At 42.1% G+C, this 20987-nt stretch overlaps 1 protein-coding gene across 2 annotated transcripts; it reads left to right on the forward strand.

The window, feature by feature from the left end:
- Nucleotides 1-3345: 3345 nt before the first annotated feature.
- Nucleotides 3346-13168, forward strand: LOC110526912 (cysteine sulfinic acid decarboxylase). Of its 2 annotated transcripts, none has more exons than XM_021608102.2 (14): nucleotides 3346-3754; nucleotides 3961-4115; nucleotides 4410-4536; nucleotides 4741-4831; nucleotides 5099-5321; nucleotides 5407-5486; nucleotides 5599-5653; nucleotides 5942-6058; nucleotides 6303-6367; nucleotides 6593-6674; nucleotides 10940-11139; nucleotides 12087-12138; nucleotides 12227-12320; nucleotides 12460-12633. In XM_021608102.2, the coding sequence occupies exons 1-14, from the start codon at nucleotides 3673-3675 to the stop codon at nucleotides 12489-12491; spliced, it is 1455 nt and encodes a 484-aa protein (XP_021463777.2). In that variant the 5' UTR covers nucleotides 3346-3672; the 3' UTR covers nucleotides 12492-12633. The 2 variants fall into 2 exon arrangements, with proteins under 2 accessions (XP_021463777.2, XP_021463770.2); XM_021608095.2 differs by having other exon boundaries at nucleotides 3566-3754; nucleotides 12227-12316; nucleotides 12460-13168.
- Nucleotides 13169-20987: the final 7819 nt, after the last annotated feature.

Here is a 20987-nt window from a genome sequence, read left to right on the forward strand (position 1 = left end):
GGGACTTTCAATAGTTTACTCCTTCCTCCCTGTTCGCCCCAAGTCCTCAGTGTCACCCTGGATGATGGAAACCCTTTAAAACAATTACATTAGCGCTTACATTAAACCTTGAGACCACCTAAGAGGTGGAGCATGTATAGCTCAAGACAGAGCCCTGTGTTTTGGATGGATGGTTATCCTCCCATGCAGAGTTCTCGTTTTGACGTGATATGCATGGGATATACATCTTCAACCTACCTTGGTGATACCACTTTAATTCTCAATTTGACAAATGTAAGGAGAAACCTGGCAATCTTAACAGTGTACCTCGCCCAAATTGGGCCAGAGGATAAGCCGATATCAAACAGGATAGTGTTGTTTAGACCCCCTCAGCCCACTTGAATACAGGAGGCTGCCATAGAGGCACTGTCATCCCCCCTTGACCCACATTGTATTTTAAAAAGCTAAACATAACAGCTAGACACATTAAACAAGAGTAGGCCAAAACAATAAGACACAGACATTACACTAAACGTTTAAATGTTGCATTTAAAAACACTTGCCCAGCCAATGAGACACTCCAGTGGGGGTCTGAGGATGCACACTGGGCAAAAACAGGATGAATCAATGTTGTTTCCACATTATTTCAACCAAAGAAAATCCATGTGATGACGTTAAATTAATGTGGAAAACTCATTGGATTTACAAAGTCATCAATGTAAGGCCATTTAATCATTTTTAACCTAAATCGAACGACATGCTGAATTTTTTTTTTAAATGTCATGTTGATTTCACAATGGTTGACAACTCAAACAAATGTAAATGAACTAAACGTTGAACTGACGCCGCACACCAGTGGGTGTGCACCTTTCTGAACCGACTGCATAGCAGATGCAAAGCCGATAGTAAGCAAGCGCCTACAGTGCACTTAAGCCTTGTTCACGCTGCAGGCCTTAATGCTCAAATCAGTTTTGTTTTTAAAATCCATAATGGAATATTGACTGTCCAAATGGCAAGTTAAAAGTGACCAAATCGGATGTGTGTGTTCAGACCACAGTCATTTGCTGACATGGCTACGCTAGTTGTCATAGTAATGACAGGTGTGTGCGCAGTGGTGTAGACTGATTGGTGGTGCTCGTGCTTCCTATCACTAAAAAGTTATGTTGCAAGTTGCCATGGACGTTTCCCAGTTGCTTTGAATGTTCAAAATCATAGTGTCAGAACAATTAAAGCTTCAAAGTATAAGCTGATCCAACATTCAAAATGAGTCATTTTTGGCTAGCCACAGCTGTCAACAAGCTAGCTAGCTGTTTAGCTTTCTAGCACATTGACTAATTTGTTTGTAAACAATTAACAAGATACTGCGCTAACGCTACCACCACATGTTCTTGTCAACTGTCAACAGAATAGCTAGCAAGCAGCAAGATATGCCAAATAAGTCTAAAAACCACTTGATGGCAAATAAATCCTATTTTACCGTTCAGACTCAAATCGCATTGCCAGAAATCTGATTTCTATCTGATTTCAAACCACCCACGAAGGTGGTTTGAAATGTGGCTTGAGGTTTCCGATTCCATGTGTTTTTTGGCAGTTCAGACTTCAGGAAAAATGACAGATATTCCAAAAAATTTGATTTGAGTCACTGACATTGTGAACAAGGCTTAATTAGACTAAGAGACTGGACAAGATCAACAGCTATGCTGGGATTTGGCTAATTACTTAGACTAGAAAAACAAGCTACAATTTTCAGCATGCTCTACTCACAGAAACACAGGGGAGAGGGCAAGCACTCCTAGAAACCAAGGTTACTATAGTAAACTAAAACGCAGACTAAATCTAGCCATGAACAATTTATTTAGTGAACTGAAATAAAATCATTAACAGATCTGTTTGAGAAAGTAGAAATACTGAAACTATATTTTGCTGCAAAACAAACTAAAATAAAAACCAACAAATTATGTTCAGTTCAAATTGGTTGGGGTTGTGATCAAGAAAGACAATTGTGCTAAAGCTTATAAGGCATTTATAAGTTTTGATGCTATTCATCAACAATCAATGGGTAGCCTAATAAAACTGGGTAGCCTATTCTTTGAGAATCAATGGGTAGCCTAATAAAACTGGGTAGCCTATTCTTTGAGAATCAATGGGTAGCCTAATAAAACATTTAGATTGTAGGCTACCTCTAAAGCTACAATCTGTATGTTTTCCTACTTTCTGTCTCTAACACAAAAACTACATAACTAAATAATAGAAAAACTAAATATTTTTTAAATAACACTAAACTAAATAACAAAATAGGTCTGGAAACTAAATGAAACTAAAGTAAAAAAAAAAAAAAGATGAATGGAAAAACACAACTACAATAACCTTATCTTATCTCATTCCCTCCCTGTCTTCGTTGGCGGCGGCCCTACACAGCGGCAAACGACACTCTCCCACCATTTGAGTGAGTGCAATAAAGATACAAGCAAGGGCAACATTGCCCAATGCTCATCAAAGCACCCCCCCCCCCCCCCCCCCCCCCCCCCCCCCATCACCTGCTTGTGCTCTCAGCTCTGCCTTATAAAAGTCTCTCCAGGGTTCTGGCCACAGTTCACAAGCAGGCACAGGTGAGAGTGATTAGTTCATGATTTGGTGATGTAATTTCTTGCTCGCTTTTTTACAGTTACACCACAGTACTGTGGACTTCATATAGTAAGAGTGATGCTAGCTATGTTACTGTGTGTTCATCGTGATTTTAGTTTCTGAGATTTGCACAGATTGCCTTGTATGTGAATTTATACATTTTACAATGTATTTAAATGTTTGCCTTTGATAGAATGGTCTATCAAATGGAATGATAGCAAAACAGACTGGTACCCAGACTGGAATTCTCAGACCTTTCTTGATAGTCTGTTCCTGTAACTCAACAATACTTTCTTGCACATTGATATATCTTCATGGAGTCAGATATACATTTTGATAGACTTTGTTAAAGGTAGACTCAGCGACATGACGGGTTGCATGCGAGCTATGTATGTATCACATAGTACCCACTTAATCAATATCGATCATTAGCTGAATGCTAATTTTAGCTACCAGCTGAACCATAGCTAAACAGCTTATACATTACAACTTTAGCATATAAAAGTGAGCTTAGAACAAAACAGGCTTAATTTGATTAACATCATGTAAATCATTACATGAGATGAAAGTGAATTGGGACTGAAATTGTTTCATTCACTGGGGAGATGAACCTGCTTGCTGTTGCCTTTCCATTTGAAATGACCATTCTTTTGATGTATTTCTTTTTTTAAAGCTACTGCGACAATTAAAACATTAAACAGGCTATTACTGCAATTTCAGGTAAACTCAATAAAACAAGATTCAAATATATGGAAAATGTCTATACAGTTCAGCTGTTTTAAAAATATTTCTCTGCTATTAAGATTTTTTATTGTACGAACATTTGGCTTGAGACAATTCTAAACTCTACTGCTTGGGATCGGGGCAAGTCTAGGAGCAGTCTCGCACACTACCTACGAAGGTGACATACGAGATATAAAAAATGTATACTACAGTAATATGTGTACACGCAGGTATTAAACTCTCTTGTAAATGTACGTAGTGTAAATTACCCCTTTAGAAATTTGAAATTGCTAAGGGATGCATTTGCTCAATTGTTTGATCTTATTTGCAGTGAGGTTTTAAGTCATGAGTCAACTACCTAGATTCTGGAACCTGGGATGGTCTTCCTTCATTGACTGGTGGAGTAGTCAGAGTGCTTCAGAGCAAGGTGATTTAAAATGTTTTTGTGTTATCTGATGGGAGGAGAGTGTACTTTCCAGAGTTCTCAACCTGTGAATAGATATCTACAATGCCATGAATTGGTATTGTATAAATATCGAAACCATGCAAAGAACTTGTTGGTGATTGTAATTATTGACTTTAGGATCAGATTACCACGACTCTATTCAACCCTCTCTGCTTTAACCTCATTAGACTGTGTGACAACTACAGGACCTTCTCAACCCTATGGTCAGCAGCACCTGAATGAACCTCTTCTGGACCACAGAGAGGGTCAGCTCTTCCTGACCGAGGCTTTTAAAGTCATCCTTGAGGAGGTGCTATGTAAGGGCATAGACGTCAACGAGAAGGTCTCACATCCCTAAATCAAACTGTTGACTGTCTCTAGCCTAACATGACTGTTCTCTGCACTGTGTCATATTGTTAGATGTTTTGCTGCACAAGCCTTTTGGTAAGTCTTGAGTGACAGATAGCTGTCCTGGTGGGTCATGTAGCAAACATTTTTAGGAACCACTGGGCTAGTACCATTATGTTAACTGATATCATCTTCACACCTGACTGTGCATCACAATCTAACCATAGAGGTACACACTCAGTACTGTATTTTCAGGGGTTTCTTGTGCTTGTTATACCCCTGGTTATAGGTTTGTGAGTGGCGCGAGCCAGAGGAGTTGGCTACTCTGCTAGATCTGGAGCTGAGAGAGTATGGGGAGCAACAGCACCAGCTGCTGCAGAGAGTACGGGATGTGGCCAAGTACAGCGTCAAGACCAGTAAGTCCACCCCGGGCCTAGCTCTGGTCCTGGGTGTTAGGGTGGTTTGCTGCTGGCCTCACTAAGACCAGAGCTACCCGACCCCACAGGGAAACCTTAGAGTGAGATGAGTGTGGTTCTGGTTACAGCCGATTCTTGGTAAATGCAATCGCTTGGGACTGTCCAGAATGCATGCACTAAAGTAAAGCGCATCTCTCTTTCCAGATCATCCGCGGTTCTTCAATCAGCTCTTTGCAGGGGTGGACTACCATGCCTTGACAGGACGATTCCTTACGGAGGCTCTTAACACTAGCCAGTAGGAGGGAGCAATATATATCAGTGGAGGCTGGAGGGAGGAGTTATAGGTGGATGCGCTCATTGTAACGGCTGGAATGGAACGGAGTAAAAAATGTGGTTTCCATATCTTTGTGTTTGATATTGTGCCATTCCAGCCATTACAATGAGCCCATCATCCTGTCTCCTCCCACCAGCCTCCGCTGATATACAGTATATGCATATATACATTCCATAAAGTATGTTATGAAGGGGCTTGTGATGGACAGTTGTATCGTTTATTTGACAGGTATACCTATGAAGTAGCGCCAGTGTTCGTCCTGATGGAAGACGAGGTACTCTCCAAGCTACGTTCTCTAGTTGGGTGGGCACAGGGAGATGGCATCTTCTGCCCAGGCGGTACCATGTCTAACATGTATGCCATGAACCTAGCACGCTATCGGGCCTTCCCAGAAGTTAAACTTAAGGGGCAGTGGGCCCTCCCTCGACTGGCTGTCTTTACATCTCAAGAGGTGGGGGAAAACAGTATGGTAGAAGTAATGCACTATTTAACTTCACATTCACATATTAATTTGTTCTACACAAACTTTCCTCCAGAGCCATTACTCTGTGATGAAAGCAGCGGCCTTTCAGGGCATTGGGACAGAGAACGTGTTTAAGGTCAACGTGGATGATAGGTAAAGTGATAAGAACCTTCCTTTGACTCTTGTAAGTCATCTCATTAACATCTATGATTCCTAGGCATGCATGATTTACAGATTTTAACTCATGCTCTCTGTTATCCTACAGGGGTTGCATGATTACAGATGACCTTAGTGAGAAAATTGAGCTGGCGAAATCTCAAGCAAGTTTACTGTGGATACCTTGTCATTTACTGTGTCAATTTTATTATATCTGCTGTGATACAGTAATTACACAGATAACAGTTGGAATTGCCACTAGACTAATGGGAATTGCTGATAGACAATCAGTGATATCTTACACAAGGATCTGGCCAATTCCTAGTACTCCGTCAGCATTCAAAGTATTTTATCTGCAATTCCTAGTAGTCCATTGGCAAAGCACATATCACACTGCAAAGCACCAAGTAGAGATGTAAGGACATCATTCATTACCCCTCCTCACCTACCAGGGGGCAGTACCATTCCTTGTCCACGCCACGTCAGGAACGACTGTACAAGGTGCCTTCGACCCCCTGGAGCCCATCGCTGACATCTGTGACAGACAGGGGTTATGGATGCATGTTGATGTGAGTCCTTCTTAAAGGGATCTTTCATTCAAAATCAAACTTTGTCCAACGTTTTCAGACCACAAAAGTAGTCTTCTGTCAAGATGATTCCCAACAGCATCTGTTATGTAGATCAAACTTCATAACCCAAAATAATGTCCAAGATGGCCACCGTCGAATTAAATCCTTTGCAACAGTGACCATCTTTCCCATGTGATTTCGAGCTGAAGAACACTGATTGGTGTTGTCTTGTGGTTTGGCACAGGCAGCCTGGGGAGGGAGTGTTCTCTTCTCAAAGGAACACAGACATCTCATGAGAGGAGTTGAGAGGTGGGAGTCAGGTGCATGCTCAGGAATACAGTTGCTTGAATGCAATTTTGCACTATATAAATGTGCTGCAAAAAACCTAAATGTAATTCAGCCTGTGTGAGATAAAGTGTACCAAAGTATAGGTTAGGTGTCTTGATGTCTCGCATGACTGGGCTAGTCTTCCGTATTGGCTCAACATATGACTTTGACTCCCGAGTGTAATTATGTGAATATGTTTGTGATCAGAGCCGATTCAGTAACTTGGAATCCACACAAGATGATGCTGACTGGCTTGCAGTGTTCAGCCGTTCTGCTCAAGGACACCACGGTAAGACAACACAACATCCCTTCACCCAGCCTGGTCTCATAGACTAGACTTAGCATTGTAATGTAAATCTGAGAAACTCAAATTAGTAGGTTGTTTGGTATGGTTACATAAGACAGAAGGTTACTTAAGGCAAAAACACATTTTGAGTGGATGGGTAGGTGTGTAACATGAGTGTCTAGCAATCCAAAGGTTGCATGTTTGAATCTCATCACTGACAACTTTAGCATTTTAGCTAAACAGCAACTTTCCAACTACTTACTACTTTTTAAATGACTTCGCGTTAGGTTAAAGTATTAAGGTTAGCTAACGCCTAACCATAACTTTAACCCCTAGCCTAGCTAACACTAGCCACATAGCTAATATTAGCGTTATCCACCTAGCTAACATTAGCCAGAACATATTAGAATTCGTAACATATTGTACAAATTGTAATTTAACAGTTCTAACAAATTGTAATTCGTAACATATCATACGAAATGGATGACGGACATCCACAAATTAATACATACCATACGAAACGTAACATATCATACTATTTGGAGTGTCCCATATTTACGTTTATTATGTTACGTCTACCCCTGAGTCGAGGTTGCTTCATCAGATTCATCACCCAAAGAGTTGTTGTTGAATTGCTGTGGCATTTGCACTCTCACCTTTGCAATTATGGAAAACACTGTAAAATTACAAATAGTTACACCTCATACATTTTTTAATTGAACTGTTTGTCAATGATACAACATAATGCAAGTCCTTTATAATCAAAAGCGTTATGTTCCTGCATTGTTTAAAGGGATAGTTAGACATTTTGTCAATAAGCCATTTGTTCTACTTATTCAGTTAGAATCTTCTCAATACCATTTTATGTCTCTACGTGCAGTTTGAAGGAAGTTGAAGGTACCCACTGGGCACATCATTTCAACGTGGATAATTGGGTAATATTTGGTTTAGACGTTGATCAATGAGATTACGACCTATATTCACCCACTCAAAAAGACAGCCGAAGTTAGTTGACTTTCGAATGTGTTATCCCTATGCTTTCAACCATCTTAAAGCCCAACTAAATTACAATGGAAAAACAATGTCTGATTTCTGGCTTAGTTGGATGTCTGTCACTGCACTGTCAACCATTTAAAAGCAAAGCAAGTTCAAATGAGAATACAATGTCTTATGTATTCATTTATTTATACAACAGATTAGTGTTATCAATGTGCATCATCTAATAAAATAACCACATGTCCTGGATAGCAGTTGAGATTACATTAGTAGCAATATGTAACTTTTTTGGCGACCTGACAAATTCACATAGAAATGCAAGTTATAGATCTATCATTCTACTTGAAAGCAAGCATAAGAAGAAGTAGATATGTTCTGTGTGTGCAATTTCTATGCTTACCATACAATTTTACTTTCGGTTTTGTACACCAGCTTCAAACAGCAGAAACAACAATATTTTTGCTTATGGAAAACATTTCAGTAGTTTGGATGGTACAATGATTCTCTACACTGTACTAGCTTATTTTGTCATATACATTGAAATTAGGCAAACTATTAGTTTTAGCAACCAGGAAACAGTGGAGCGATTTTTCTGCATAGCACATCTTTAAAAGCACAGTACATGGTGCAAGTGATCAATGCCATTCGAGATTCTGCTTTAGAGCAATTGAAGAACTCCACATACCTGAAACGACCTGCTATCTTGAACACGCACGCTTTATATGATTACATTAGAAGGAATGTAATGTATAGTTACAGTAACATTAATGTGACCATGGATGTGTTATTCATTTTAAGGTTGAATGTTACGTTAGTTTGTAAGTTACAGACGCACAAATATCATACCCCCAAGACATGCTAACCTCTCAACATTACAATAAAAGGAGAGGTTAGCATTTTTGGGGGGGATATATGATATTTGTGCTTATGTAACTTTCTCACTCATCCTTATTCAAGATTCATTCAGGACTATCCATTATCATGGTAGCATTCACATTAATGTAGAAGTTTTCAGAAACATTCTATTCTTATTTACAATAAAAGTGACTCCAAAATGACACAATACCTTATTTACCATTAATTTCTATTGGGCACAAAATGATCTGAAACACAAACAACAAATGCATCCAACAAGTTTGTCACAAGCTTGATGTCATCATTGCGTACTAGGAATATGGGACCAAATACTAGACTTTTGACGACTTTAATACACATGTGAATTTGTCCCAATACTTTTGGGTCAGTCAGGAAAGACGCTTGCCAGCTGGTCAGCGCATGCTCTGAGTGCGCATCCTGGTAATCCATCTGACCCTGTGGCCTTGTGAACGTTAATCTATTTGAAGGTCTTACTAACATCGGCTACGGAGAGCGTCATCACACAGTCATCCGGAATAGCTGGTGCTCATGCATGGGTCAGTGGTAATTGCCTCGAAGCGAGTATAGAAGGCGTTAATGGTACTCAGTACTTTGTTGAAGCACCTTTGGCTGCGATTACAGCCTTGAGTCTTCTTGGGTATGACACTACAAGCTTGGCACACCTGTATTTGGGGAGTTTCTCCCATTTTTCTCTGCAGATCCTCTCAAACGCTGTCAGGTTGGATGGGGAGCATCACTTCACACCTATTTTCAGTTCTCTCCAGAGATGTTCAAGTCCGGGCTCTGGCTGGGACACTCAAGGACATTCAGAGACTTGTTCCAAAGCCACTCCTGCGTTGTCCTGCGTGTGTGCTCAGGGTCGTTGTCCTGTTGGAAGGTGAACCTTAGTCCCAGTCTGAGGTCCAGAGCGATCTGGAGCATGTTTTCATCAAGGATCTCTCCGTTCATCTTCCCTCTCAATCCCGACTAGTCTCCCAGTTCCTGCCGCTGAAAAACAAACCACAGCATGATGATACCACCACCATGCTGCACCGTAGGGAGGGTGCCAGGTTTCCGCCAGACATGACACTTGGCATTCAGGCCAAAGAGTTCAATCTTGGTTTCATCAGACCAGAGAATCTTGCCTTTTACTGAGGAGTGGCTTCCGTCTGGCCACTCTACCATAAAGGCCTGATTGATGGAGTTCTGCAGAGATGGTTGACCTTCTGGAAGGTTCTCCCATCTCCACAGAGGAACTCTCGAGCTCTGTCAGAGTGACCATCAGGTTCTTGGCCACCTCCCTGACCAAGGCCCTTCTCCCCCGATTGCACAATTTGGCTGAGTGGCCAGCTCTAGGAAGTGTCTTGGTGGTTCCAAACTTCTTCCATTTAAGAATCATCGAGGCCACTGTGTTCTTGGCCCTTCAATACTGCAGACTTTTTTTGGTACCCTTCCCCAGATCTGTTCCTCGACACATTCCTGTCTCGGAGCTCTATGGACAATTCCCTCGACCTCATGGCTTTGTTTTTCCAATTGAATTTATCACAGGTGGATTCCAATCAAGTTGTAGAAAAATCAAGGATGATCAATGGATAAAGTATGCACCTGAGCTCAATTTCGAGTCTCATAGCAAAGGGTCTGAATACTTATGTCAGTAAGGTATTTCTGTTTTTTGAAAACATTTCTAAAAACCTGCTTTTGCTTTGTCATTATGTGGTATTGTTAGTAGATTGAGGAGAAACATTGATTTAAGACATTTTAGAATAAGGCCGTAATGTAACAAAATGTGGAGGAAGGGGTCTGAATACTTTCCGAATGCACTGTAGCTCGTCTGGTAGGCTCGCGTCACTGTACATCTTGCAGCTGGGTTTCCCTTTGTAATCCGGGATAGTTTGCAAGCCCCTGCCACACCCAATGAGCATCAGAGCCGGGGTGGTAGGATTCGATCAGTCGATATTGATGCTTTGCCTGTTTGATGGCTAGTCGGAGGTTGTAGTGAGATTTCTTATAAGAGTCCGGATTAGTGTCCCGCTTCTTGAAAGCGGCAGCTGGAGCCTTTAGCTCTGTGAGGATTGTTGACTGTTATCCATGGCTTCTGGTTGGGATATGTACATACGGTCACTGTGGGACGATGTCGTCGATGCAATTATTAATGAAGCCTGTGACGGTCGAACGACCAGCCGGCTTGGGTAGTAACCCTAAATTTGAGTCAGGACTATATCTTGTGGAAATGTATTTTATGAAAATAAAAAAATATACCTTATTTAGAATTAGGCTATAACGTAACAAAATGTAGAAAAAGTCAAAGGGTCTGAATACTTTCCGAAGGCACTGTACACATTTTAAAGATTCATTTTGTTGTCTTCCTTACCATTATTATTGAGCAAATTCTCTGCTATTCTTGATCTCTTCCCCAGGACCTGTTGAAACGTTGCCACAGTGCAGATGCAACATACCTCTTCCAGCAGGACAAGTTCTATGACATGAGTCTGGACACAGGGGACAAGTCGATACAGTGCGGCCGTAAGGTTGACTGCCTGAAGCTGTGGTTGATGTGGAAAGCTGTGGGGTCACAAGGCTTGGAAGAGCGTGTGGACAGGGCTTTCGCCCATACAAGGTACAAACATAAACCCCAGCTAGCACATTTGGTTCCTTGGAAGTTGTGGGAACGTATATTTTTGCTTTCCCATTGGTTCTGGGAACAAAGCCATATGTTTCCTGATTGGTAAAAGGTAACTTTTTTAAATGTCCTGAGAAAGGAAGTGAAAATGCCGTCTGTTCTGGTAATGTAAATGTTTTGTTTGCAGGAAGGTTCTGAGAATGTTTTACTATGTTTCCCTGAAAGTTTTCCTTGGAAGTTTTATTAATGTTCTTAGAACTAAACTTATTTTAAAGTAATTAAATAACATTCTGAGAACATGTTTCAATAAGACTTAACACGGCCGTCTTAGATTAACTGTGTGGAAATTAGGACACATGGAAATTCATTGGATTAGGTATTAATCGTGCAAACACATTTTATATTCTGTTCTCTTGCCATGGAATTAAAAAAAAAAAAAAAGTTTTTTTTTGTCAAGTATCGTAAATGTGCTGAGAGTGTTCTAAGGCCAAGCAACTATCCTGCACCATTCCTAGAACATTATGGGAAGGTTGTATGAAAAATAATCATAGGACAGGGTTATTCAACTCTTACCATACAAGGTCCGGAGCCTGCTGTGTTTCTGTTGCACTAAATTCACAAACCTGGTGTCCCAGGTATAAATCAGTCCCTGATTAGAGGGGAACAATGAGGAACTGCAGTGGAACTGGCTTCTAGGTCCAAAGCTGAGCTTGAGGGCCATAGGATAACCACACTCACCAAGCTCTAAGAAACATATGGTTCTCAGAACGTTATGTGCTAGCTGGGACATTTACAAAACCTACAGCTGTAATTCTGACTAGTCAAGCTCCTCACTTAAAACAGCTCAGAGCTCTCATTTAAAGCAGTTAATCGAATCTATGTCAATTAAAGACGTTTCAAACGTCATGGAACAATGATCTGTGTGTTGACTGTCCCACACGTAGATATCTGGTGGAGGAGATGATGAAAAGAGAGGGCTTTCAACTTATAGGGAAGGTAAAGTCATTATTTTATCAAATGTATACTAACATTTTCTTCTCCCATTTTCATCTCACCTGTCTTCTGGTTTTGTCCTGTTAAACAGCCTGAGTTTGTGAACGTGTGTTTCTGGTTCATACCACCCAGTCTGAGGGGAAAGGAGAACAGTCCAGACTACCAGGACAGATTGTCAAAGGTTGGTGTGTGTCAAGTGGTTTACTATGAGGCCAGTTATACATTTTTTTCAACTCAATTTCTATGACATATTCTACATTTAAACCAGTTAGTTTCTGTTGGTCTGACTGACACAATGCTGTGATCTTGTATCTTCATCACCAGGTGGCTCCAGTGATAAAGGAGCGTATGATTAAGCAGGGTACTATGATGGTGGGCTACCAGCCTCTGGGTGGACGAGTCAACTTCTTCCGCATGATTGTCATCTCTCCGCAGCTCTCCTACCAAGATATGACCTTCTTTCTGGATGAGATTGAGAGGCTAGGGAATAATCTATGATAGTCATTCTAGTTATCGCCTTGCATCTCCATTTATGTCACTGACTCCTCTGGCTCCCAGAATCTGTTTTCTAACAATAATATTACTTGTTTTCTACAGTTTTGGGGGAAGCTACTTTGAAAATATAGTTTACTAAGCTACTAATTACTTCACAATGGAAGAAGTTAAGATACCCTTAAGAAAAACAATTTGCTTAACTAAAGTTACATTGAAAAAGTAGCTCACTACATACAACTTTGTGATAAAGTATATATATATATATATATTGTATGGTCTTTATGTATTATTTGGTTGTAGAACATGATGTAGGAGGTCCTTCTGAAAAATACCCATGACAGATGCCAAGGGAAGCCTGATCAATGCCATGAAGCATTGAGACAGACAGAGGAGCCCATGAGCTGTGGGCTGCAGCGGAACCATGTCAACATCCTGGACACGGTTGCATGGACGAAGTCGCCCCTGCATAAACAGTGAACTTGAGTGACCCAGCGTGCATGGATTAAAGATGGCCTTGTCTGAGAAGGGTGGATGCTTACTCAATGTGTCTGCTTATGTTAATGTTTAAGCAGTTGTGTGAGTGTGTACGGTGGGGAGGGGTGGTGGGGAGGAGCTAAGGCTTTGCAGCTGACATGGGCGTGATGCATAAAAACACTCTGCTGGGGTCACAAGTCCATGAAGAAGCTTTCTCTGAGGCCAGTTCCTGCAGGGCCGGCCCTAGCCTTTTCAGGTCCCTCAGCAAAATTTGGTTGGGGGAGCCCCCAATTTGATGGTGGAGAGCAAAAAAATTACATTTTTAAAGTAAATTTCCTACAATTCTACACATTTTGCCATGTGCCTGAAAATTGTTTTAGTCATTTAATAATTGTGCCATGCGGTGGAGCTAATGTTTTACCTTTTTAAAGCTAATTTCCTGAAATTGTACACATTTTGCCATGACTTATGCCATGTTGATAGGATATCTGTGTAAGAGTGACTAACAAAATCAATGGGGGCTCCCTAAATTTAGATAGCTGGCTTGACTAATTTATAAATCTAAAACATGTTAGCTGACATGGGCCAATTGAGTGACTGCTGATAACGGAAACTGCTGATGCACAACAACACTTTGAAATTGCACCTGGTGTATTCTACTATTCTAACAGTAAATTGAGACCCCGACACTTCAGTTAACCCTAACGATCGGGGGGCTTAAGCGACCGCTTATGTCGCTTATGCCTAGGGCTGGACCAGACTTCCTGCCTTCAAACCCACCGTACATGTTGACTGAGGTCACTGCACCCTGAGGGCCATGTTTGCAATTGGGGCCAAAGAGATGGGCCACGCCTAAAACTCTCAAAGGAACACAGTTTGGCTTCCTGTGGTAACATGAATCAATTTGGGGAATGCAGCAAGTTAGGCAAGCCCTAGTGAGTTTGCAAATAGACAGCTGGTTTCAAAACAAATCTTAGTAAAGACTCTAATTTTAAGCAATTCTCCAATATAGCTTGATCAGTTGATCTTAACGAGCCAAGTAAAATGTAGTCAATGCGGTAGTTAGCTACAATACAACAGTAGAAGCAGAACTGATCAGTAGGGTTTCACAGAATTTCAACATGAGGAATTTTCTCAGCAAAAAAACTCCAAATGATTACTGAGCCTGAATTAATTAAACCGATCTGATAAAAAGATCAACCAACCAATAAAAAACACGAGGACGGTACAATTAAACCAAGGTATCAAGGACAGAAGACAGAACTCTGTATATCAGGGTCTGGAAATGTGCCAGGATCTCTGGTTGTATCAGAGGAGGCAGGTGGGAGGAGCTATAGGAGGATGGGCTCATTGTAATGGCTGGAATTAAATTAATGGAACGGAGTCAAACATGTGGTATCCATACGTTTCATACCGTTCCATTAATTACATTTCAGCCATTTCAATGAGCCCGCCCCCTTAATGCTCCTCCACCAGCCTCCTCTGGTTTGTATATTAGGGCCATTTACCATTTGCCTAGCAACTCTATACTAGGAGCAGGTGGGATATTTCAAATGTACAGCCACCAGACCCAGATCAGATTCCTATTATTACAGGTGCTGCCAAAGAGAAAAGATACCCAGTCCTTAATCTCCCACAGGTGACTTGATTATCTTGCACTATAACCCCAGTATGGGCTGGAGTAAAATGTCCTTATGGGAACACAGGCCTATTGGGCAATACGATAGTGATATTTAGAAAGGTTAGAAGTTAGGGGCTTATTCGAAATGTGAATATCGCTGACATGTCACCCTATTCTTCATGAAATTGAATCATGACTATTCTACACAAAAGCCTACCTTTCTATCTGAACGCTCCGTACCGAGGTACCCTCCTGAATTTGACACTTTCTATCTGAACGTTCCATACCGAGGTACCCTCCTGAATTTGACACACCAAATAAGCCAGTAATCACTATAATCAGTTTCAAATATGAGATTTGAATGTATTCATGGCATGTTTGGTTCCCAGCATTGGACTAAGTGCAGCCCTAGGTGCTTTTTGTTCTTTTCCACAGAGCTCACCCATCCCAGGCCTCATCCTAAATGAATTCTGGCCACAGCTTGCATGGGGCCATATCATTAGCAGTAATTGCACACAGAATTCTACTGCCATGTGCCTCCCTTTTCACCACAGACTTCTGTATCAGTGATCCACGAAAGCATCGTATTACCCCCACACCAGTGGAGGCTGGTGACTTGCAAAATTGAGGAGGATGGGAGACCCATGGTATAGGCGAGGAACGCACGGACACGACAACGCGTGTTTAAAACATTGTGAAAGACAAATTATTTTAACCTAAATCATTTCATAGAGACATTTCTAGTGCAATATTATGGGGAATGGGAATGAGAGGGCTACTTACACAGTACTGGGAAGGGATCACAGCAGTGATTCAATGAGGGTATGAGGCATGAGTTGAGGTTTTCAGAGGCTTGACTTCAGTGCAGGAGAGGGGTTGAGGTGCTCATAGGCTTCAGTGAAGGACAGACTCATCATGGATGGATGGGGATGGAGAAGAGCTCAACTCATCCACTGAGGGCAGGGCAGGACAGGATTTGACTGGGAAGACAATAACAACACACTACACAGTTAAACAAAAGAGATAAGAATGAGTTAGTACAAGCAAGGAGTAAAATCATTGATGTGTATTAATGTGATTGTCTTTGTGTACGTGATTGACTCTACATAGAATATTGACAGGTCTACTCACAGTGCTTGGAGAGGAAACATACACATAACACATAGCACATACTTCCATTACAGCAACAACACCATAGTTTTGGTCAACAAGTTTCTCCATGAAGTTAAACTCAGACATCTCAGAATTCACAAAGTCCAACACAGACTGCGCATCTCTCCCATTTGACACATCAAAAATAGCCCAAGAAATGTTCCTGGATAAAGCCCTGATCATCCACATACTACCTGACAATAACTGACAACTGCAAGCAGACTGGTGGCACCATACTGTAGGTCCTTTAGTGATGGAACCATACTGTAGGTCCCAGAGTGGTGGCACCATTCTGTAGGTCCCTTCGTGGTGGAACCATACTGTAGGTCCCTTCGTGGTGGAACCATACTGTAGGTCCCTTAGTGGTGTAACCATACTGTATTTCCCAGAGTGGTGGCACCATACTGTAGGTCCCAGAGTGGTGGCACCATACTGTAGGTGCCTTCGTGGTGGAACCATACTGTAGGTCCCTTCGTGGTGGCACCATACTGTAGGTCCCAGAGTGGTGGCACTATACTGTAGGTCCCAGAGTGGTGGCACTATACTGTAGGTCCCAGAGTGGTGGCACCATACTGTAGGTCCCTTCGTGGTGGAACCATACTGTAGGTCCCTTCGTGGTGGCACCATACTGTAGGTCCCTTCGTGGTGGCACCATACTGTAGGTCCCTTCGTGGTGGCACCATACTGTAGGTCCCAGAGTGGTGGAACCATACTGTAGGTCCCAGAGTGGTGGAACCATACTGTAGGTCCCAGAGTGGTGGAACCATACTGTAGGTCCCTTAGTGGTGGGACAATTTCTTTCCCTTGGGGCCCGGAGTTTTCCTTTTCTGGTAACCTAACCAGGAAACCTTTGAACCCTATAGGGTATAAGGTATAACAGTGATTAATCAGTTGTAAAAAAAAAAAGGTTTTATACAGGCTATGATGGGACCCGTTTTTTTAATCAGGTTACATGGTTTTGAAAAAACTCCTGGAAACAAATCCTGGCCATGGGGGGGTGAAAACCCTGTCAAACTACAGCAAATTATATTTAGACTAGACTAACAGGAGGGTTTCCTCGACCCAAACACAGAGACAACAACTGATGGACAATACAACTCACAGGGCTGAGCTTGCTTTATGCATGTTAGGCCTATGCAACTGTAGACCTAATAAAAAATGTCCAGTCGGTGTCATCACTATAATGTTGACTGATTAATTCCAGTTAATAATTTAGCATATAAACCAAATTTGATCACATTCACATTTTTTCCTGACAAACAAATGGACTATAAATACATAATGTTAACAATTTGTTTACACCAGCCAGATGGACAGGGCGCATAGGCAGTATACTCTACAGTTGATCAGACTGAAAAATCATCTTGTTTTCATCCCATACAGCATGTCAGATCTCTAATGTTTGAGTGTGCCTATACAAGAACATTTATTTAAATAGTTTTTGCTTGTGTCTGTCCAGAATGATGTGTATCGCCTTTACTAAATGAATACCGGCAAAACAACAGCATACCACCCTAGGTTCGTTCTCTGATCCTAATCCTATGATTGGATGGACAACATGTCAGTTCATAATGCTAAAGCTTTGATTGGTTGGAGGATGTCCTCCGGAAGTGGTCATAATTACCTTCTAGGTCTATGGAAGGGGGCCTGTAGCCTCCTCAGGCCTGTAGCCTCCTCAATTTTGTATTGAAGTCAATGTAGCCAGAGGAGGACGGGGAATAGCGATCCTCCGGCTACATCATGGGGCTATCTTAGAGTGCTATTGAAGAGCTATATTGCAAAACAGTTCTTTTTAATCAGGTATTTGGTGACGTGAACATATTTAATATAGTTTTATCTCATTATTTTAAAAACAATCTGAAATTCACTGAGTAGGATGGGCCTCCCCTTCCTCCTCTCAGGAGCCTACACTGCCCCATACATGCTGCTTGAGGTGTAACTTTGGTGAAATATATAGAATACATACACTGAACAAAAATATAAACGCAACATGTAAAGTGTTGGCACCATGTTTCATGAGCTGAAATATAAGATCCCAGAAATGTTCCATATGCACAAAAACGTATTTCTCAAAAAATGTGTGCACAAATTTGATAACATCCGTGTTAGTGAGCATTTCTGACTGTAATAAAGCCCTTTAGTGGGGGAGAACTCATTCTGACTGGCTGTGCCTGGCTTCCCAGTGGGTGGGCTTATGCCCTCCCGGGCCCACCCATGGCTGCACACTTGCCTAGTCATGTGAAATCCACAGATTGGGCAGTATTGAATTTATTTCAATTGACCGATTTCCTTATATGAACTGTACCTCACTAAATCTTTGATATTGTTGCATTTTGCGTTTAAATTTTTGTTCAGTATATTTGGTATGTGTGCTTGCTTTCATACATGCTCCTATTCAGTGGTAGTACACGTGAGATACTTGGGATGTGAGCATGCATCAGTGTGGGCTCTATGCATATGTGGTTGTGGAGAGCATTTGTGAACGACCCTTAGCTCAATGTCAGGAAGTTTGGGGATTAAAAAGAGGCAGAGTGTGTTTATTGTGTGAGCATGTGTGTTTTTATATAAACAGTGGAGCGGTTAACCTTGATATTGCTCATTTCCCTGCTCCAGGGGACTGGTTGGGACATGCAGGACAAAAAGGAGCTGTAGATTTAAAGACCCAGATGCAATTAGCCTGTTTCCACCTCTCCTTTCTACATGAGCAGACAGATGGCTGGGGCCCACTCAGCAGAGATGCAGCCCACTGCGGTGTCCCACCAGGCAGGGCACCTGCAGAGAGACAGAGTGCAGGATAGACCCTTTGGCTGAGATAGGCATTCAGTATCCTATTCTTCTCTACTGAAATATGGTTATGGGAACATAAATGGTTCTGAACTGAAGGCTGTGCTCGTTACAAAATAACCACTGCACTACGGTGAATTGAAGCTAGAATGTAGGCTGCTAGTGCGATTGTATCACTTAATGTAGGCCACACTGGATATCACAATCTGTATAGCAGATCTTTCTCCTTTCCCCATTGGTCGCTACCATCATTCTGAAGGTCTCCTAAGAGTCTCTTTGTTGGAGGTGTGTATATGTGTGTTGTGTGCCCCTCTGAGCACAAACTAGAATAAAGATAGGTATCCTTGGAACCAACCAACACAACCATATTCACCACAGGGTTTCGAAAACACTGCAAGCCTGCATTCCTTCCCCTTACTTCACCAGCATAGAATGAGGTTCTAGGGGTGGAATGGATGCTTGGCAACAATTACTGAGCAAAGTGCAGCTCTGAGCATGATGGTCAGCACTATGCCCGCAGGCAAAGACGGTACTTGTCGAGCCATGAAAACACGTAAAACCGACAAAACAACAACGATATCCATGGAGGAAAAATCACACGCAATTATCAAAAGCACAATTTGCTGTATGCCTGTTGCGGAAAAAAAATAGCTCACTGACATTTTAGCGGGGTGCGCCTCGAGCTATCTGCAGTATCCAGTCTTTATTCATCATATTTGGACACGTTTAGGGCCAAAGGAAACAGCTTGGAATGAGAGCTATGAAATCTCTGGCAGCAGGGAGAAGAACAGGTCAGTGGTATGAGAGGAGTCTGGGGTGGGAGCACGAGGCTGAGCTTCTGAGGTTCCTGGTAAGATGATCTGATTGGGAGATGGGGGGGGGATTGGATTGGCCGGCGTGCTGCTATCCCCCTGGTTATGCAGTAATGACATAGATACAGTCCTATATCTGACCCAGCAGTCGGGGGGGGGGGGGGGGGGGGGGGGGGGGTTATATAAATCAACACTGACATGACTTCAAATGAATGAGAGGCATCCAGGATGCTGGAAAGAGTAGAGCAACAAAGCAGCCCGTCAGTATCAACTCAGTATAATGCAAGCAAGGGTTCAAATTGGGGACAACGAGGCGGAGAGGTATGGACGACAGGATGGATAGATGAGAGTTTAGATTTCAATTCGATTAGCAGTTCGTTCTTTACTTAAAATCATGAAAATAGTTCAACGCGGGTAGTCAATCCCTGTGATAATAAGGGGAGGATGACTATCAGATCACCAATGGGGCGAGTGGAGGACGAGTAGTTGTTTTAGACTATGTACCAGATACTGTGCCTGTCTGAATAGCCATACTTGCGTTCTAAATACACTGAACAAAATTATGAACGCAACATGTAGCGTTGGTCCAATGTTTCATGAGCTGAAATAAAACATCCTAGAAATGTTTCATATGCACAAAAGGTTTTTTTTCTCTCAAATTCTGTGCACAAATTTGTTTACATCCCTGTTTAGTGAGCATTTCTCCTTTGCCAAGAGAATCCATCCACCTGACAGGTGTGGCATATCAAGAAGCTGATTAAACAGCATGATCATTACACAACTTGAGCTGGGCACAATAAAAGGCCACTCGAAAATATTCTGTTGTCACCAAACACAATTACCACAGATGTCTAAAGTTGGCATGCTGACTGCAAGAATGTCCACCAGAGCTGTTGGCAGAGATTTGAATGTTAATTTCTCTACCATAAGCCGTCTCCAACTTAGTTTTAGAGAATTTAGCACTACGTCCAACCAGCCTCATAACCGCAGACCATGAGTAACCAAGTCATCCCAGGACATCCACATCCGGACAGCTAATGAAACTGTGGGTTTGCGAAACAAAATTTCTGCACAAACTGTCAGAAACGGTCTCAGGGAAGCTCATCGGAGTGCTTATTGTCTTCACCAGGGTCTTGACCTGACTGCAGTTCGGAGTCGCAACCGATGTCAGTGGACAAATGCACACCTTAGATTCCTACTGGCACGCTGGAGAAGTGTGCTCTTCATGGATGAATCCCAGTTTCAACTGTACCGGACAGATGGCAGACTGTCTGGCGCTGTATGGGCATCAATGTGTGAACAGAGTGCCCCCACGGTGGCGATGGGTTATGGTATGGGCAGGCATAAGCTACGGACAACGACCACAATTGCATTTTATCAATGGCAATTTGAATGCAGAGATTCCGTGACGAAATCCTGAAGGCCCATCGTGGTGCCATTCATCCACCGCCATCACCTCATGTTTCAGCATGATAATGCACAACCCCATGTCGCAAGGATCTGTACACAATTCC

This window comes from Oncorhynchus mykiss, chromosome 1 (genome assembly GCF_013265735.2).
Source record: "Oncorhynchus mykiss isolate Arlee chromosome 1, USDA_OmykA_1.1, whole genome shotgun sequence".
NCBI lineage: Eukaryota > Metazoa > Chordata > Actinopteri > Salmoniformes > Salmonidae > Oncorhynchus > Oncorhynchus mykiss.